Source organism: Sander vitreus, chromosome 17, assembly GCF_031162955.1.
Source record: "Sander vitreus isolate 19-12246 chromosome 17, sanVit1, whole genome shotgun sequence".
In the NCBI taxonomy this organism is placed as follows: Eukaryota; Metazoa; Chordata; class Actinopteri; order Perciformes; family Percidae; genus Sander; species Sander vitreus.
Window position 1 is genome coordinate 14,455,761 of NC_135871.1, and position 20,258 is coordinate 14,476,018.

A 20,258-nucleotide genomic window follows, 5' to 3' on the forward strand; every position below is an offset into this window, starting at 1 on the left:
ATCATTTGAGGTGAACAAGAGCTTTTTTATTTATATTTAAGGACTGGAGCGCTTTTGTGTGTTTGCTTATTTATCATCGTATAATTCATTTTTCTGCTTGCCAAATAAACCTTCCAAAATCAAATCAGCTGTGATAAAGCATCAGTTTGCCCATGCTGTATCAGACTGCCATACTCCTCCTGTACTGGTAAGCACTACCTGAGTCAGGCGACCCTGGTGGTACCACAACCTTTTTGCTCGGGATGTAATGAGAACTCATGAGCGTCTAATCAGATCTGTGTGACCTTCCTCGAGCCCTAATCATGATGGCTGGCAGTGAACACACTGATAATGCACTTCACTCCCAGTTATCAACAGATCCACACTCCCCTGTGGAAAGGTGGCAGAGGATGTAGTGTGTCTGCTGCTGGGAGAGAAAAAAAGCAAATCAGTTACTCAATGTGAGCTGTTGATCATATAACACGAAACGCGGAAGTTTGTCGAGCTTGTCTATTAAAAAAACTCTGATTTCATGCTGCTTTGATGCAGATTATTTTTTTATCAGATTTTCTAGAAGATCTTGAGGGTCATTAACTTTTCAACTGCAGTCATTTAGAAAATATTACTCTGAAACCAGATTTACTGCATATTTTACTGTCACGTATTAATGCTAGACTTGGCTCCTCTGGTTTCTTGGTTCTGTTACAAGAGTCAGTGAGTGCAGCTAAAACAAAAATAACCAGCTTTTATAATCTTCCCTATGAATCTGCTTCGCTTTTCAACAGTCTATGTTTGCAGCACCACAACCATCACTTGAGTCTGCCAAGAAGACAGCATCATGCCATGCATATTCATGAATGAGCATGACATTTCCGCTGCATCCTGTTTATGCCAATGACTAATGCAGCAGAGACGGGAATCTACATGTGCAGATGACTACATGGTTTGTGCTTAGGCCTTATATTTATAGAAGGCCCGGTGCTCTGCAGGTACAGGCCAAAGCAAATATTGTCTTAATAAAATTGCATTATTAAAGCAAAAAGCCTATATGATGAGGGAGATGCAAGATGAAAGGAGGGGAAAAAACGATTTAAAAACTCGGACATCTCGGATGTGAAGTGTAGAGACTGCAGAGATTTTATTCCATCAAATTCAAGAGTTAACATCTAATAAAGTCGTGCAGATTTCAGTATAAAACCCTGTGGTGTCAGCCGATAAAATAAACAACCATCAAAAATATTAATTTCGAACAGTGCTCGCATTTTATAGGCGTTTCCTTTTTATTGGCCTTATTTGAGTGGCAAACTCAGCTCAGATTAATCACATTTTAGTGTGCGTACCATTCAACTTCATACAAGGGAAGATTGCTGCGTTTCCTCTGATGGTTCCCTATCAGAGAAAAAAAAGATATCCCGCTGACATAAGGTTGTGTGTTTGTTCTTCTCAAAGGGTGCATTTTTGATGTGCAGTTTCGTACAAGAAGAGACAGAAAGTTCCAAGTGCTGGGACATCCAGCCTTTGGGCGCAGCGTGGGTCAGTGTGGAGTTACCCCTTGTGTTCATGTTCACTGCAAAAACGGAGGGACATGCGTGGACTCTGGCTCATCTGTGTAGTAAGTGCAAATAAACAATACTTTTGATTTATTTTCTGATTATCTATAAGGACCCCACTCATAAATAACGCTTGTAGGCTTTATAGTTGAGCTGAACGCACCCAGTAACTTTATGTCACATGTAAATTCCCATGTATTTTGACGAGAAACCAGTAACCTATAGAAAATCTGTTACACAGTGCAAGTATATATAGGAATTGACAGTGTTTACTAGCTTTTTACAGTGTCTGACTGTGTCCGTCTGCAGTTGCCAGTGCCCATTTGGATGGAAGGGAGCACTCTGTTCTGAGACCGTGTCTGTGTGTGATGTCGAGCACAGTCCCCCTCCTCTGTGTGCCCACGGCTCCACCTGCATCCCTCTCCCGAATGGATATACCTGCCAGTGCCCCCTGGGGACTGCGGGCCTTTACTGCGAGAACGGTTGCTATCTGTAGTATGTGTTTTGTTAATTAATAAGACAAGATCTTCACTATTCGATTATTTAACTACTATGTTGTTTTGCCTGTTCAGCTGTGACCATCAGTGATCCATTCTTCAGTGGTAACCAGTCGTCATGGATGTCATTCCCACCTATGAGTACAAGACACAGGACTGTTTTGCAGCTGCAGTTCCAGCCTTTATCACCGGATGGCATCCTTGTCTACATTGCACAACATCTCAGTGCCAGAGCTGGTGAGGGCATTCGATTCCAGCTTTATTTTAATGAACAAAATATTATATTTACCGTGCAGAATGTCAGTATGTTTACATGCAAGGACCAGGATCACTGTTTTCTCCCTATGTCTCACCGCAATGGTACACGTTATGCATACTAAATCATCCTTTGTTTCTACAGTATAATGGAAGAATAATTCATGATAGACACTTTGCACTTAACTCTACAAAGAAGCCCCATTAAGTAGATGATATAATGCAATTTTGGAGCACCTTCCATAATTTTATAAAGTCATAGGAAAAAAATAGCTTTAATTATTCTTATTCTTCAAACTATAAGTATTTCATGCTAAAGGACATCTGAAAAGAAAATGGAATAAAACAATCCATAAATAATGTAACATAAAACAAACAAATGGTGTTATGCATGAAATAAAAGCATGACAGAGGATAAAAACACTAGAAGTTAATTACATATTTCCATAGTGATCCTATAGCCGCCAAATTCATAATCAAAGACAGCCTTGCCTCTGCTACATTATAGACTTAAGTCAAAGTCGTTTTACTCATTATCATAAGTATATGTCACAGAGCCCTATTTACTTTTTTTTTTTAAACATAAAACTTTGCTTTTTTAAATATCTGTCAGAGGTTTCTGCTGCCACCTCAATACAGCGGGGATGAGTACAATTCAGCATTTGAACATTACATTTCAAAAATTCAACGTGTCTTTCCAAACAATCTTCTTGTAAGTCTAGGTAATCAACAGACAGACACTGCTTTGAACAGGTTACGTTAGGATTATTATTCTACTGTCGAAATAGTAGGTGAACTGACCCTTACTAATGCAATGTTTTATTTTCTTCCTACAGGAGACTTCTTCTGCCTCTCTTTGACATCCGGGTTTGTCCAGCTGCGATACAATCTTGGGGATGGCACCCACATCCTGCAGTCTGTTGAGCGAGTGGACTTGCGCGGCAGGACCTGGCACACGGTGAAGGCAGGCCGAGTTGGTCACCAAGGCTTCCTCAGTCTGGATAATAAGGAGGTTAGAGACAATGTGACCGAAGGGATGACCACCCTCGATGTTGCTACAGACATCTTTGTCGGGGGCGTGTCCACTCTGAGCTTTGTCTCCACAGATGCCACTGAAGGGGGGCCAGTGGGCTTCACTGGTGGTTTAAGAGAACTTCTCCTCAACGGTGAAGAGTTTGAGTTAACAGAGACGGGGGCAATAAGTGGAGCAAACGTAGGGGACTGGGATGGGACCGCATGTGGGTACAAGGTGTGCCAAAACGGAGGTCACTGTAGGGCAACAGGAAATGGCTCATTCACATGTGTATGTCTGTCATCATGGACTGGCTCTGTGTGTAACCAGTCTGTAAGCTGTGTAAACAACATTTGCAAGCAGGGCTCCTTATGTGCTCCATCTAGTGTTACCTCATACCGCTGCATATGCCCCTTGGGATGGGGTGGGAGGTACTGCGACACAGAAATAGCCACAGATACTCTTAAGTTTGTGGGAAGCTCATACGTTAAATACCAGGACCCAAGATACAACACAAGAAATGTTAAATACACACAGGTTTCTTTCAGCTTCCAGACAAGCTCAAATGACAGTTTGATAATGTGGATGGGAAGGGCTGAACATGAAGATGATGACTACCTCACAGTTGGACTTGAGAACGGCCACCTCAAAATCGCTGTCAATCTTGGAGAGAGACTTTCGCCCCCATTAACAGTCAGAAATCTCACACTATGCTGCAACACATGGCACAATGTGTCCATATCTTTAAACAGCACAATTATCCAGGTGTTCCTAAACAATAAGAAAGTACTTTTCGAAGACATGGACCCATTTGAGCGTTACGTGGCCTTAAACTATGGCGGTCAGCTTTACTTTGGAGGATTTGAATTATACAGACATGTATCAATTGTTACTTCTGGGTTGTTTTCAAAAGGCTTTGAAGGAAGTCTCAGAAATGTTTATTTGTTTAAAGATACCAAGCCGCTACAGTTTCTCAATAATAGTGAGGGTTTTAATGTTTATGAGGGCAATGAATAGCAGTAAAACTCCCTTTATGACCTGATAGTAGTTTAATTAGTAATTAGCCCTACTACAAACTAGTCCATAGGAGATTTGTGTAACACTTGGTAGTAGTTAGATTTTTTTTTTTTTTTTAAAAAAGGAAAGTTCACACTATACTATATTTTAATACTTGTTTCTTCAACACTGTACAGCTAGATTTTCATCTGACTTTTGGATGAACTCAATTGGATGTAATATCACAAACAAATATGTTGTAATCCCTGAGGGTCAGTCACTATTCTAATAGACAAATTTCAAAAACACAATGTAAATTCAAGTCCCTGTGTCTAATTTCTAGGCAGACACATCTACAACATGTGTACAACACGTAATACAAAATAAATCCAGGTGGTTTTTATCTTTAATACATTTAGAAAGAAGTAGAAGTTTTTTTATAATCAATAATAAAAAAGGATTAGCTTTATTAAGAACTGTACATAAACACAGTGCAAAGGCACACTTCATCTATGTATATTACAAGCCAAAATGTACATACTTTTTCAAAAAAAAGTAAGTTATAAAATATTAAAGCAATTTAAAAGAATTTAAGTTGTGGGGGAGAAAGCAAAGCTGCTGTTTAGATCATGGATCTCAGTTAAACATTTTCTGTGTTACATTCATGCCAATTTAAACTTTTCACTAAATGGTCCACACTTGTTTTGTATGTTACCACAAGACTGAACACATTTACTGATCATTGGTAGCACAGCAGCTCAATATGAACACAATATATACAATAAAAGGTTAAAAATGTTGAAATATTCAGTTGTTCTTGGTCCGAAGAGAACATGACTATAAAGATCTTCACAATCCAATTGATTATTATCAAATCATTTTGGCTGTACTGTCAATAACATAACATGGAACTTGTATGAAGGAAATGGCATACAAGCTGCAGACTGCTGTATAAAATAACTCCACTATCAGCCAACATACCAGAAGTGGTTTGAACCAGCAAAGTAGCCAACAAGCTAGCAGTCTTTCTTAGAGCCCCCAACGCTTGCTAGCAGGGCTTTAAAAAAACCAAAACATAATTATGAGTTAACTGTCTTTTGAACTTCTCCGTCCATTCTCATAATCAGAGTCCCGTCTATGTCTGTGTCTGTCCTTATGACGGCTGCTGTGATCCTCGCTGTGGTGCCTCTCTTTCCTTTTCTCACCATAGCGGTCGTCTGAGTGTCCGTGGTGCCTACTCCTCTCTCTGTCATAACTGCGTTCACGCCTTTTCTCCCGCTCCCGGTCGTGGTGTCTGCTCTTTTTCCCGTGATGAGTGTCCCTGTGATGGCTCTGCCTCCCGTGGGGGTCTCTGTCCTCTGCTGTTCGCGGCCTCTCCCACGGGTCACAGTATCTCTCATCTAGACGCTTGTAGTCTTTGGCCAGGGATGAAGGTCGGCCAGCTGATTCAGGGTAGCTCTCAGCGTACTGTGATTGAAGTCCAGAAAGAGCGTGTGAAGTGCTACCCTGAGCCCATGGTGCACTGTGGTTTTGATCTTGTGTGTGTGGGCTGGAGAAAGTGTTAGGAGGAGGGCCAGTTGGGTAGTCGTAGCTGCCAGGTACCTGAGGCTGTTGCTGCTGCGATGGGATAGGTGCAGCACTGTTGTTTTCTGGGAGAGCTGGTGCCATTACTGAGTCATGTTGGAGCTCAGAGGCTTCTGTGTAACACTCTATCTGTGGTCCTTGGACTGCGGGAGGATATACTGTCTGAGTTACTGTAGCATTAGCCTGGGACATTCCAGGATCTTCCTTTTCACTAGCGTATGATGGAATAGTTGTTTGCTTTTCTTCCTGCAGTTTGTTTCTAGCCTGAGAAACCTGTAAATATCCTTGGTGAAATAGTGTAACTGAATTATTTCTAGTGCTACTCAACACAGGAACTGGTTTGGGACTCGAAGGAGCTGGGTGGCTGGCTTTGTCCTTTTGTAGCACCGTTGTTTTATCTTCATTCACAGTGTAATATGCTGAAGATTTTTTCAATATTCCACTTAAAGGAGGCTTTGAGCTATTAGCGTGAGCTGGAGCAGCCTGGGATTCTGACTGCAACAAACAATTCCCTTCAGTCGGTGCTTTTTCAGTTTCAGACAAAAGACCAGCGTCGGCTTTGTCTGCACAGGTAGCACTGCTAGTTTCAGTCCCAACTGGAGCTGCTGACAAGCTTGCCAGGAACACTTCAGTCGATACATCTGGAGGCTTATCTTTCAGAGAGACTGGTGCACCATGGGTCACCACTGCAGCATCCTTTCCTGATGAGTTGTTAGCAGCAGATGTATCAGTCGGGCTGGATAGCTCCGGTTCAGCTTTAACGGGTTTAGCTTCCTTCTTCTTTATGACAAAGCGATCTCGTGATGCAGCAGCTGTTGGACTTTTTGAGTTTCCAGTTGATGCCTCTGTTTTTGGAGCTTGTTGGGTCTTCTGGGTGTCATCTGCTGTTGTTGCAGGTTTACCTCCAACATCTGGCAGAGGTGGTAATTCCCCACCCCAGCCTACTAACACACCTGGAAGAAAGCGCAGTGGTTTTCCTGGTTCCTGATTGTTGGTCTCCTCTGATGCAGATGGTTCTTCCACAGACTCTGTAATTGGCTCATCAACATCATCAGTAGTGTTAACTGGTTTGTCCTCTTTTTTATGTGCAGTAGTCAAGGAAGAGAGGAACAATTTCTCATCTTCCTCTGTTGCTCTGGTTTCTTTTGTGGAAACGGTGATGGGCTTGATTTCAGGAATAATCCTGGCAGTTTCATTCATGTCAACAGAAAGAAAATCCCTTTTTGGTCTCTGGCGAATGAGGAGTCCAAGGAGAAGGTTGGCACGGTTGTTTTCTAAACCTGTCAAATGAAAAGATGAATTAAGTTTGAAAGATGAGAAAGGTAATCATTTACAGAGAGGAAATAATGTAGGTTTAGTGGTCAGCTTACCTGGCCCATCAAAGGGAACAAGCTGATGTGGAACTTTTTCAGTGGCACCCAAAGGAATGAGATACATGTCCTTCACTTGTTTCAGGTTATTGGACACCACCCCAAAACGCCTACGACTGCTGAAGTAGGCATACAGAAGAGTATAAGAGATCTCATCTTCCTCCGTCTCAGGGGAGAAGCGAATCAGGCCCACCTCCTTTAATAAAAGAAAAAGCATGCGTCAGTAAAATCAGCAATCCATCTGCAAGAAGTTTGACCAGAACTTTTAAATGCATCACATGGCATTACAAATCTTGAGGTTAACTGTCTGGACATAAACTGCTCTTGATCGCAATATACCATATGTAGGGTGATTATATTTATTGACGGATTTTTACTACAGGCTGTGTTATCCCTTTAAAAAGGTGCTGTAGGTAGGATTGTGAAGATCCAGGACTTAGCCAAATAATTTGAACATCGACAACTTCTCAGTCTTCCCCCTTCTGCTAAAGCCGAAAACCGTCTCCTATGCCCCTCCCCCCACAAGGGAGAATTAATGCGTGTGCATGAGCAGTGATTGGCATGCAGTTAGACACCCCCCCTGGCCCTGATTGGTGCATCTCAACAGGGAGCGGTGGATTTTTTCAAATCACACTACAGGCTGTAGGTGGTGCCAGAGGAGCCAGATTTTTTTTTTTTTTTTTAATTACCTGCTTCATGTAGTTCTACTGGAACATAGGGTCAGTTTCAGCAAATATGACAGAAAGTTAGTTTTATAAGGCTTACCTACTGCATCTTTAAGAAGGAAAGCTGCCAAAAACTCACTTTTGTTCCAGTTGCCCGAATCTTCTCCAAATAGTCCCACACTATCTGTGGACTTATCCTTCCACCAACTTGAATATTGTCTGGAAGGTCCTATTGAAGAAAGAATAAAAAAGGTCAAACCTTTCTGACAGGACTTAGTATAAAATACTTTTGCAGCAGCTATTCAAACTTAATATGTTTTGCTGTGTACACTTTACCTCTGTCAAGTTGTCAAATAAGCCTGAGACGGGGAAAGCTTTTGTCACGAGTTTTGCCACAGCGTGCATATGAATGAATCCTCGCCACAGGACCGTCAGGTTGGAAAGGAAAGCGGCCTCTTCATCTCTTCCAGCTATATGACCCGACCTGTGTCGAATATACCGGCAATGGAGCAAGCTTGCAAAAAAAAAAAGTACACGCAGAGTGTCAGAAATACCTGCTTACCTTCCTTCATAGCCTTGAGCGTTTCGGAAGCTCTCCTCTAAAACAGTGAGGTGCAGGTCGTCGTCGATCGCAGGTTTTGTGCTCTTCGTCTCTTCTGCTTTGGTGGACTGCCTCCGGACCACTGTAGTAGCAACTTTGACCACCTTGGTTGGTGCCTCCTCCACAGGGGGCGCCATACGACCTTATTGAGAGAAAAAAAAACAAAAAAAAAAAACACGTTTACACACACATTGGTAACTGAGGATAGTGTTATAAGCAGACTAACATGGAAATGAAGGCAGAGCTTAATGGCTTTTTTTTCTCGTGTCAGGGTTTACCTGTGCAGATTTTGCAGTGTAGGTCAAATAAGTGAGACTTGTGTTGGTTGGTTGTGTCTTTGTCCTTGTTGGTACTCTCTGCTTTTTTCTCAGGGGGTTTTGGAGGTTCTGCTGAGACTTCTGTCGCCTTGGGAGGAGACTCAAGCTGACAAAGGGGACAAAAATACGACGTTGAAGCACACAATGTTAATAAACAGTACTGCACAGTAATATTCGCCGTGTCCCTTACCTCTGCAGGCTCAGGTGCCTTCACTGGTTCTTGGCTCTCAATTTCAATTTCACCTTTGTGTGTGATCTTAGTGATCGGCCGTCTCTCTGCCTCTCTTTGCTCTTTTTCAATCATCTCAATTGTCTGTAAAATGAAGAAAAACAAATGAATTCATTGCTTTTTAGAGGGTTACTGATTGTTTTGCATTCCAAAATACAACCATTCTTGATAAAAGAGAACACCTTAAAATATAATTGTATTACTACTTGCTGAGTTTAACTTTTATATTGAATTATTGTGAGCTATTAGGGTGAATATATGCAATACAATTAGTAAGAAACTACAACATAGACTTAGGCATTACTTACATGTCGGTTCTCCCTTTGTCGCCAAGCAGCCAATTCTTTCGAGGCCAGTTCCTCGGGGCTCATTCGAATTAGGTTACCAGGAGAGATTTCTCCTCTGAGAACCCTCTTAAAGAGGACCTAAAACATACAAAACAATAAATTAAAATAAGACAATTATAAGTACACATATATTCAAACTCAAATGCAACACCAAGAAACTTTACATTTGGATCATGCCCGATTTAAAAATGGTACTTACATTATTTTTAGTATCTTTGAGGTTAAACATTAAGCTTCTGTACTTGTTCTTGTATTTGTTGTCGGTGTCTTTATACAAGTGAAAAAGCTCTCTCTCCGTCTTCTTGGCAACTTCAGAGGCCCTCTCCACCGAGACGTCCAAATCAGACTCCTTCAACCTGAAGTGCAGAAAGCGTCACGTTTGGTGCACTAAGGTAGTTGTTTGTAAACTTTTTCAATAAAACTTTAGTATTTACACAATCCTTTTAATAACTTTCACTCATGAAATACTCACCTCTGTATAAGGATTTCTTTCAGAGAATCACGCACACTTCGCCTGATTGCCTCCACAGACACAGGCTTCTTTGAAGCTGAAGATGGAGTCTTACTTTTTGTCTCTTGTTTCAGATAAAAACCTGAGGATAGAATGACAATATCTACTGAGCAGGTGGGGGGAATCTGGGACCACAAGGATTACAACATATCAAAGATTCAACACAGAGTTGTGGTACAAAAATGTGACACAAACAGACGTTTCTTATGAAAATGATTTGCAACTTTAGCTGTTATTTATCTATGGAAGCGTATTGCAGCCATGCCTAAAGAAGAAAAACGTATCAGTATCACGTTATTACATGAAAGGTTTATTGTAAGAAGATGTTTTTCACGTTGTAAAAAGATATTTTCACGTTATTACAACATACAAACTTATCAAGTTATAACAAGAAAATATTCTTGCAATTACAATATACTATTTATCACGTTATAGCGTGATCATTTCTGGTTAGAAAATGAAACTCCTGCTTGAATGAAAACACGGTGTGCAGACAAATAAATTGCGAAATATGGCTGATATACACAATTTAATTAAGTTCTACTTCATGCTTGGGCTGAGCGTCCTCAATAGCAGCAGAATGTCTTAGCCCAAGCATGAAGTAGAACTTAATTAAATTGTGTATATGAGCCTTATTTTGCAATTGGTTTGTTTTAACAAGATAAATTATAAAAAAGAACATTTTCTTGTTGTAGCTTGATAAGTTTGTATGTTGTGATAACGTGACAATATCTTGTTAAAACAAAACAAAATATCTTGTTATAACGTGAAGGACATCTTGTTATTACAATAAAATGTTCACGTAACAACGTGATACTGATGTTTTTCTTTTTTGGGCATGGCAGCAATATGCTTCTGTAAGTATCTAAAGAAGGGCAAGGAGGATTTTTATTTACTTCTGTATTAAACAAGAATGCAAAGCATGTTGTAGTTGTAATTGAGGATTTGTGTAGATAGATATATAATTAACAGCCCTTTTTTTAAAAGTCTTGAGCATAATTGTTGATGAAATTTGTCTAATCTGAACTGGCAGTATAAAAGGTTTAATGTTATGTTATGTAATAATTTAAAGTGTTTTAATTTAAACAAAAAACATGTCACTATATGTAGGATTAGTCACGTATTATTGTGATCACCTTCAATCTTGTTTACATATTATAACACAGAATCACGAACCCAGTGAACCCACACTGGCCTTGAACCTAATGTGTCATTAAAAACAGAATGTTGAAAAAATACCTGTTTTGTGAGCTGATTCTCGGACATCTGTGGACTGCCTTCTATCAGGATCCTGTTTCAGGAGAGCAGTACAAAAAGCACATTAGCCCTATTATTAATATTGCAGGTCATTGAGAACGAAAATATGAATAAAAATGAAAAAGTGTGAAAAAGTTAATGAATGAAATATTATAACCCCCCTGGCCAAAGGTTTAAAAAGAAATACAGGGTGAGTTTAATCTGTGGGAAAATGCACTAAACTTTGGTGAGTACACCATGTTAACCACACACCCACGTGCAAGCCTTCTGCACAGACAAAGTAAAAGCAAAAAGACAACAAACCCTTGTGTAGTGGTAACCCTGGCTATGATTAATATCAGAGGATGAATTAGCTGGGGGAACAAATAAAATATCCTTTGTATATGAAATATTTGTATTAACTGAATTCATGATCAAACAGCTTTATTAAAGAACTCGTGGCGACACTGCTTACCTTTCTTACTGGTCGGACGCCCCCTGATGTGAGTGTCTGGGAGGGTCCTGGTTGGGGCTTGGGAGACAGCTTATGATCCTGTACCTTCGCTTGAACTTCTGGTTTGGCTGCACTCGGGGCCTCGGGCTCCACCTTTTTGCTTTCGTCCTCACAGCACTTCAAGCACACGTACATCTGGTCCTCCTCCTCCATTTCACGTACTTTCGTCAGGTCGAGACCAACGCAGTCGCCATGGAACCAGTCGTCGCAGCGGCCGCAGCCTACCATGAACCTAAACAAAGTAGGGATATTATTAAGAGCTGTTTTTGCAAATAAGCATTCTGAGCACTAGATACACTCTGGCACGGAACAAAAATGACACCAATATTACAATCCCATTGTCACATTGTGTTTATTTAAACACGTATTTGACAGTCAGTCAGGTCTTTTGATAATTGTACAAATATTGGTATGTTAGCCGTCACCTTCCCCTCATCACCTTCCCCATGTCAATTACCTCAAGTCTTAAACTCCCTCAAATATTGCATGTTGCATGTGCTGAGTAAATGTGGCCATCAACAATTCACTGTTGTTCACAGTTCTGTAACAAACAGACCTATCAAGTTAAATCTACAACATTCAGTATAAAGTTTCAGTAACAACATTACAATCGGTTTTGCCACACTTACATGTTATTGTGGTGGTTTTTGCACAGGCCACAACAGTTGTTTCCATCCCATAGAGTCTCGCTGTTAACGGGTTGCTCCTCCGCAGCTTCCTTCTTCACAACAGGAGCATTGTCTGGAATAAACAGCTGTGGCTCCTCCACGGAGATGCTTCTTGCAGTTTTACTTTTCTGTCTTTGGAGGATCTTCTCTGGTTTTTTCAGTTTTGACTTTTCCTGCCCTCCTTCGTCCGGCGTTTTTAAAGAATGGCCTGGACGACCGGGCGTCGGGTTAATGGTCTCAACTTTGGGGATATTGGGAGGATGAGTATGTTTAGTTGGTCCCTGCTGATCAACACGGTTGCCAGATGATGGGCTCTTCTTCACTACAGAGCTAGGTGTACTTGTCAATTTTGGCTTCACCTTACTCTCTCCTGTGACCGGTGTCTTTTGCATTTTAGTAGCAGGCTCACTTAGGGTGTTTTCTGCAGGCCTTTTCAAAGGTGAAATGTCTTTCTTTTCTTTTAGAGATTTAATTTTGTGCAGGTCTGCTCTTTGGATTTTGGATGGCATGTTTTGGGATACTTTATTTCCCTTTATCATGTTGTTTGGTTTACCTGAAACCAAGTCCTTATTCTTATTAGAAGTCAGTCCTTGTTTCGACTTGAGCAGTGTTTTGGCCGCGACCTGTTGTTTTTCCTCATCATCTGTCTTATTACTAACAGTAGTTCTGTTCTTGTCATGGTTTTGTGGCTCTTTGATGTCATCTTTTCCTTTACTGACTGGCTTTTGCTTTTCAGGAACACTTTGATTGTCAAGTTTTGTCTCTTGCGTGCAGGCACTCCCCATTAATGTCCCGTTGGAGGTCTGCACGTCGTTAGGATTCACATATGGGCCCAGTCCGAGGGCTGCATCATCAGCCGAGCTCTTTGCAATTACATTCGCCTCTGCCACATTCTCAGGGGTAGGATTCTGCACACTGACAGAATCATCTGGCAACACGGCAAACCCAATGTCCCCAGCATATGAAAAACCACCGTCAAGACACGCAGACTGGCTCCCTTCAACATTTTGTGTGTAAGAGGGTCCTGGAAGCAGTTCAATCCTGAATCCTGCAATTGTGACTGTTAATCGTCTCAATACAACAGAAGGATTCAGCCATAATCCACCATCAAGATCATTAACATTAATACGCCCTCCCAGAATTAATTCTTTCTTCAGCTGGGTGCCTTTAACTCCTTTCTCAATAAGAAAGGACTTCTGTAGTCTGTTCGCTGGTTTCCTTCCAGGTCGTCCTCGGGGCATGGTGCTGGGGGATTTGTTCGCAGGTTGTGGACCACTGCTATACTCTGTTTCAACGAGAAGAAACAAAACAGAAAAGTGTGTTTCACACCATCTCTAATTTGAAGGTGTCATCTGGGGAAAACAGGAATCTAAATGATCCACTTACCGTATTCTAAAAAATGACGTGGACGTTTTTTCTGCCTGCCAAAAGGTCGCTTGACTTGGGTCTCTGCAACTGTCACTTCACTGCTGAGGCCTGTGGATGCTAAACCATCACTGAGACCTGCAACAGCCCAAAGGAATACATGTAATTTATCTCCCAGTGTATAGATGTAAGTGGCAAAACTACTAAACAAAAACAATATTTAACACTGATATAAAGAGAAAAGGCAATCACAATGGTTAAAAATGTGCCATTTGGTTGACACTGGCACATGTACAATGACGTATCATTGTGTATTGTCTTTAAAATTTAATTAAAAACAGATTTAATAAAAATACATATACTCAAACTTATACATAGTCATTATATAAATAATTTAAAGCAAGCTGTTAATGTATACTTTAAACTTCCTCTTCCAAGTTTTCTAGTTAATTGTGAATGGCCGTTTTTGTGAAGCAGTCACATGAAGTTGTGGTAGTAGCACATGTTAGCCTATGTGTATGTTTACCATCTATTTCATCTGTTGACATACCTGTTGAGCCAGCAATTTGAAAAGTGGAGTCCTCATTGTCCAGCAGATTGAACTGAGAGCTTGCACATCCAAACATGGGGTCTTTGTCACTGAGCATGTTTTTCAGTGAATCTTCCAGTCGGAGTCCTGGCCCAAACTCATTACTGGCTTCACATTCCAAATTCTGACCAGTTACCAGGGACTCATCCAACTGGTCACTGGGTATTAAATGGTTAAAGGTGTCCACAATATCCATGAATGCTGCTGCCTTCCTGTATGAAAACAACAGAATGTGGGGAAAGCAGGCGTCAAATAACCCATTTTGATATAGAAAAATGATATTAATAATGCTTCAAGACAGCTATCATGCACCATGTTCATTTATCTGGGCTCAGGGGACCATTATGGTCTAATCTCAGGAAGCTAGGGAGGATCTGAGCAGATACTCATTTATACGTCAGTGGAGCCATACACAGCAATAGGCAAAGCATACTGTCTAAGTCCAAATGAGATGAGCAAAGCATCATCAGCCCTTGACCAGTGGCTTCAAAATAAAAATAAATATCTTTATAACTTCACATGACTTTAAGTTTGCACTACACCTTTCTGCTGACTTAGGCTTCCTTTTTACTTAAGTTCATTTTAATGTTCTGTTTCTCAGTAGTTTCCTTCTTGACAATTGGGAAAACTGAATTGATATTCGAGGTTAAACAGAAAATCATGGCAACATTAGGGGTTCATGTGTTGGACTGACCTACCCACCATATACTCAGAAGTCTGCTGTTGCTCAACCGATAGCAGGCACAACATGAAAACTTTAGATCTTAAGAAGTGTCCCTATAACATATTTTTAAAAATGAAAAAAAGCATACAAGGTTTTCTTTTGCAAATTAAGGTTTAAAGGACAAAAATCACCTAATTTGTATATTTTGGACCAAAACTATGAAAATGTGAATAACATTTAACCTCTGAAAACCTGATAACTCAGAGAACCATAATGGTATGTGTTTATTTTTTAAGAAGATATCTGTGTCTTTAGGTGGGGTGGGGGTCCAATATGGTTCAACTTTGAGGGCCTATGTTTCTTGAATGGTTGCTTATTCATTCTGTTCGTTACACCGAAATCTGTGACCCGTCGAGATCGGTGTCCCCCTACCTAAACCTGAACCAAAACCTTGTCCCCAACCTTAACTACGGAGGGGGGCGCTACGCATTTTAATCAGTGACTGATTTTAACAGGAGGGACACAGATCACGACGGGTCACAGATATCGGTGCAACACCGGGACTCACTGACACAGACTTTTACTCCCACCCCTAGACACTAAACGTTACATTAACGAACATTCTGGACTATGCCTGCCCATTGCACATATTATATCCTGAACTGTTGCACATTCTTTCACTTTTTTTGCAGATCCTGCACATAACCATAAAGCCTTATTTTCTTGCTGTTAAAAGTTATATTGTACATATTTGTTTAGGTTATCGTGTCTTTTACATATAATTTTAGTAACGATAATATGTCTGTTCTATATTTTAATGTTCTTGTCTGTTGCAGAAACTTAATTTGCTTTGTTGATTTCCTTTTAATACGTTTGTGTATGCACCAATCACCAAGGCAAATTCCTTGTAAGTATTACTTACTTGGCAATAAATCCTATTCTGATTCTAAACTTGGAAAACCTTCAAAGAGGGAAGCTAGTGTAAAATTTACCTGCAAGTTACCGTGTTTGAATCAAGTTACAACTAACGTTAAGCAGGCCAGAATTGGAAAGTGCATAGAAAAAAAACGCTACTTAAATATGTTAGTAGATCTCTAGACGGGTTGATTTAATGTCACCTAATAATGCACATATGAAAGGTTCTCCCAATTAGTTAAGTGTTTGCTAGTTAGCATGCTAACGTTATAGGACGGCTAACAACAATCCGATCATGGAATCCGCTGCAGAACGCCAACATGTATGTTAGCAAGCTAACGGTAACTTATGAAGGAAGTTAACCCCCAATGTAACTCACTGTTTCAAAACTCTAGCAATGTTTCTATAAATATCATTTACACTAATAAAAACGTGTGCCAGAAAAGCTAAAATATGTTGCACAAAATGTGAAAATACTTAGTTAGACAGCTCGATGCTAAATCTGTCAGACAGGCTAGCTAGGTCGCTTTAGCATAGGCCTTAAGGTAGCAAGTTTTTTTCTGTAGCTGCTGCTAACGGTCTTTAGATGATCACGCCCACATGCATCTGTTCGAACGCTTGTTTGGATATGTAGAACTATTTGTCTCCGTATATATACGATTCTTACCTCTCTCTTACTGCAATGCTGTATCCAACTCGTGTGAGGTTACATGCTAGCACAGCTGCTCCCAGTAACTTCCTCTAACTCAGCCGTCATTCGTCCTGATGCTGCAAAGCGCGACAGATTGTCACGTGGCTTCTGTTTACAGGTAGCATAGCAGCTGATAGTACAGACAACACACGTCTACAGCGTGCTTTTTCAATCTGTATCTGTAAACAATAGTAACGGTACACAGGGTTTAACTGTCTTATAGAGCATGTTTGAGTCAACTCTTCAAACGCATTCAGCAGTCCCCACGTAGAGAGAAAAAAAATTTGATTTATTTCCATATATAAAGTAAAATATTTGACACCCTCTTGTCTGGAAAGCAAATGTAATTATTTTTTACATTTGAAAAGCAGGTTCTAGCCATGGGCGTATAAGTTCTAGCCTTTTGTGAAAATAAACTGCATGCAAGCCATTAAGTAGGGATATTTTCAACTTGGGCATTTTTACCATTGTAAAAAGGAGCCAAACAGTTTTACCATATATTATGTTTTTACAATACTAGTTCAGTTTTGATTTACACTGTCAGAAATTTATTGATTTAACTAAATTGTTTTGTTATTGAGGCTGTAGTTTGCAGTGGTGTGGAACTGGACTGCATTCTATACAGTATTATGTTCCTAATATTTTGTCCACACCATTTACTAGAGTGACAGAATATTAGAAACACCTTTCAATGTACTGGAGTGCATTATATTGAAAGGTGTTTGTGACCTCAATAATAAACATAACAGAAATATTACCTTTCTGAATTCTGACAGCGTCAACACAAACTGAAAAAAAAAAAGCTTTGTCAAAAAAATAATTCATGACAAAATTGTTGTGGCCGGTGAGTGTATATAATAACACTTCAGGACAAATAGTGTAGTTACCACACAATCAAATACTTTTTGACTTACTCTTTTTGAGATTGAGATTTCAATAGCTATAATTCAATTCAATTCAATTTTATTTATAGTGTCAAATCATAACAGGAATTATCTCAGGACACTTAGAGAGATAGAGTAGGTCTAGACCACACTCTATAATTTACAAGGACCCAACAATTCCAGTGATTCCCCCAAGAGCATGCATGAATGCGTAAGTGCGACAGTGGCAAGGAAAAACTCCCTTTTAGGAAGAAACCTCGGACAGACCCAGGCTCTTGGTAGGCGGTGTCTGACGGTGCCGGTTGGGGATATGATGAACAATGGCAATAATAGTCACTGTAGGTACTATAGTTCATGGTGTCGTCGAGCACAGCAGGGCGTAACAGGGCGTGGCAGGGCGTAGGGCAGGACCACGGCGACAGCTGCCACCATGATGTAGGTGCCATCATGATCCAAGATGATGATGCTGGGCGGAAAAAGAACATAAGGACTCCAAGGAATAAGCTCCCCGGAGCTATGTTAGTAACAAGCATTTCTGTGACACGAATACACACAGATGGAAAGAGAGAGGAGAGAGAAGCTCAGTGTGTCCAAGGAGGTACCCCGGTAGTCTAGAACTATAACCGCATTACTAAGAGCTGCAGAGAAGGGGAGATAGGGAGGCTGTGTTCCGTGATTGTAGCTACATACCTTCCCCCACCGGTCTAAGCTAACGCTGCGACTCATTACTCCCTAAGTATATGTAAGCTTTCTATGGGGAGAAGCAGAGATAGGGTAGGGGTGCGCCATGACTGTGGCTACACACCCACCCCCGCCGGTCTAGGGGAACGCTGCAACTCCTCATATCCTAAATATAGTAAGCTTTCTATGAAGAGAAGCCGAGATAGGGAGGCGGTGCGTCATGACTGTGGCTACACACCTTCCCCCGCCGGTCTAGGCGAGCGCTGCAACTCCTCACTCCCTAAGTATAAGCTTTATCGAAGAGGAGAGTTTTAAGTTTACTCTTAAAGGTGGTGACGGTGTCTGCCTCCCGAACCCAGACTGGGAGCTGGTTCCACAGGAGAGGAGCCTGATAACTAAATGCTCTGGCTCCCATTCTACTTTTAGAGACTCTAGGAACCACAAGTAACTCTGCATTCTGGGAGCGCAGTGCTCTAGTGGGACAATAAGGTACTATGAGCTCTTCAAGATATGATGGTGCTTGACCATTTAGAGCTTTGTAGGTCAGGAGAAGGATTTTAAATTCAATCCTGGATATTACAGGAAGCCAATGCAGAGAAGCTAATACAGGAGAAATATGATCTCTTTTCTTAGTTCTTGTCAGAACACGCGCTGCAGCATTCTGGATCAACTGGAGAGTCCTAAGAGTTTTATTTGAGCATCCTGATAATAGGGAATTACAATAGTCCAGCCTGGAAGTAACAAATGCATGGACTAGTTTTTCAGCATCGTTTTGAGACAGGATGGTCCTAATTTTGGCAATGTTACGAAGGTGACAAAAGGCTGTTCCAGAGGTTTGTTTTAAGTGAGCGTTAAAGGATATATCCTGATCAAAAATAACTCCTAGACTTCTGACAGTAGTGCTGGAGGCCATGGCAATGCCATCTAGAGTAATTATATCTTGGAATAATGATGTTCGGAGGTGTTTAGGGCCCAGCACAATAACTTCAGTTTTGTTTGAGTTTAACATCAATAAATTGTAGGTAATCCATGATTTGATATCTCTAATGCATACCTGAAGTTTAGCTAACTGACTGGTTTCGTCTGGTTTGATTGATAAGTATAATTGGGTGTCATCCGCATAACAGTGAAAGTTAATTGAGTGTTTCCTAATAATACTGCCTAGAGGAAGCATATACAAGGAGAAAAGAATTAGTCCAAGCACTGAGCCTTGAGGAACGCCATGGCTAACTTTAGCGTACTTGGAGGATTCTTTTCTTTTTATTTTCTTCTATCAATGATGAGTAATAGTCTGATCTGGCATTTCTGAGGGCCTTCCTATATGTTTTCAAACTGTCTTGCCAATCTAAACGAGATTCTTCCAATTTGGTGGAACGCCATTTACTTTCAAGTTTTTATGAGATTTGTTTTAATTTGCGAGTTTGGGAGTTATGCCAAGGTGCTAGTTTCCTTTGCTTCATCATCTTCTTTTTGAAGGGAGCAACAGAGTCTAAAGTCGTCCGTAGGCAGGCCGTAGCGCCGTCTACAAAATTATCAATTTGGGAGGGACTAAAGTTAACATAAACGTCCTCTGCCTCTCTGTTATATTAAAACACGACATTGAGTTAAATGCTGTTGGAATATTTTCCTTAAATTTAGCTATAGCACTGTCAGATAGGCATCTAGTGTAGAAGGTTTTATTTAATTTCGTATAGTCGGGTAGTAAGAATTCGAAAGTTATTAAAAAATGGTCTGATAATAAGGAATTCTATGGAAATACTATTAAATCTTCAATTTTGATGCCATATGACAGCACAAGGTCGAGTGTGTGGTTAAAACAGTGCGTGGCCTTATGCACACTCTGACTGAAACCAATTGAATCTAGTAGTGAGTTGAAGGCAGTACTAAGGCTATTGCTGTCAACGTCCACATGAATATTAAAATCACCTAAAATAATTATTTTATCTGATTTTAGGACTATACATGACAAAAACTCAGAGAATTCAGATAAAAATTCAGAATACGGGCCTGGCGCTCGGTAAACAACAAATATAATTGGCTGTAATGTTTTCCATATCGGATGTTGAAAATTAAGAACAAGACTTTCAAACAAGTTATAATTTAGTTTAGGTTTAGGATTAATTAACAGGTTTGAGTCA

General features: G+C 40.4%; 2 protein-coding genes across 2 annotated transcripts in view; one reads left to right on the forward strand and one right to left on the reverse strand.

The window, feature by feature from the left end:
* The window catches only part of eys (EGF-like photoreceptor maintenance factor), a 174,603-nt gene extending 169,224 nt beyond the window's left edge, over positions 1 to 5,379 (forward strand). Inside the window, exons 44-47 of the mRNA XM_078273744.1 lie at positions 1,429 to 1,591; positions 1,839 to 2,011; positions 2,102 to 2,263; positions 3,118 to 5,379. Of these exons, the coding sequence (XP_078129870.1) occupies positions 1,429 to 1,591; positions 1,839 to 2,011; positions 2,102 to 2,263; positions 3,118 to 4,310 (1,691 nt within the window). The 3' untranslated portion in view covers positions 4,311 to 5,379. The remainder of the gene's footprint in view (positions 1 to 1,428; positions 1,592 to 1,838; positions 2,012 to 2,101; positions 2,264 to 3,117) is intronic.
* On the reverse strand, positions 4,678 to 16,630 carry phf3 (PHD finger protein 3). Its single transcript, XM_078272772.1, has 16 exons — positions 16,532 to 16,630; positions 14,247 to 14,497; positions 13,718 to 13,834; positions 12,293 to 13,616; positions 11,625 to 11,895; positions 11,153 to 11,204; positions 9,875 to 9,995; positions 9,602 to 9,758; positions 9,364 to 9,480; positions 9,017 to 9,139; positions 8,788 to 8,932; positions 8,471 to 8,651; positions 8,245 to 8,392; positions 8,048 to 8,137; positions 7,244 to 7,439; positions 4,678 to 7,153 (listed from the first exon to the last, which is right to left on the reverse strand). Exons 2-16 carry the CDS (start codon positions 14,479 to 14,481, stop codon positions 5,376 to 5,378), a joined length of 5,055 nt encoding a protein of 1,684 aa, XP_078128898.1. The 5' UTR covers positions 14,482 to 14,497; positions 16,532 to 16,630; the 3' UTR covers positions 4,678 to 5,375.
* Positions 16,631 to 20,258: the final 3,628 nt, after the last annotated feature.

Excerpts from the sequence above, each read along its gene's own strand:
- phf3 (XM_078272772.1), bottom strand. The coding sequence starts at position 14,481 with ATGGATATTGTGGACACCTTTAACCATTTAATACCCAGTGACCAGTTG. Across the intron at positions 8,138-8,244 it reads TATTTGACAACTTGACAGAG|GACCTTCCAGACAATATTCA; the intron begins GTAAAGTGTACA and ends TTTCTTCAATAG. Across the intron at positions 7,154-7,243 it reads TGTTCCCTTTGATGGGCCAG|GTTTAGAAAACAACCGTGCC; the intron begins GTAAGCTGACCA and ends TTCATTTGACAG.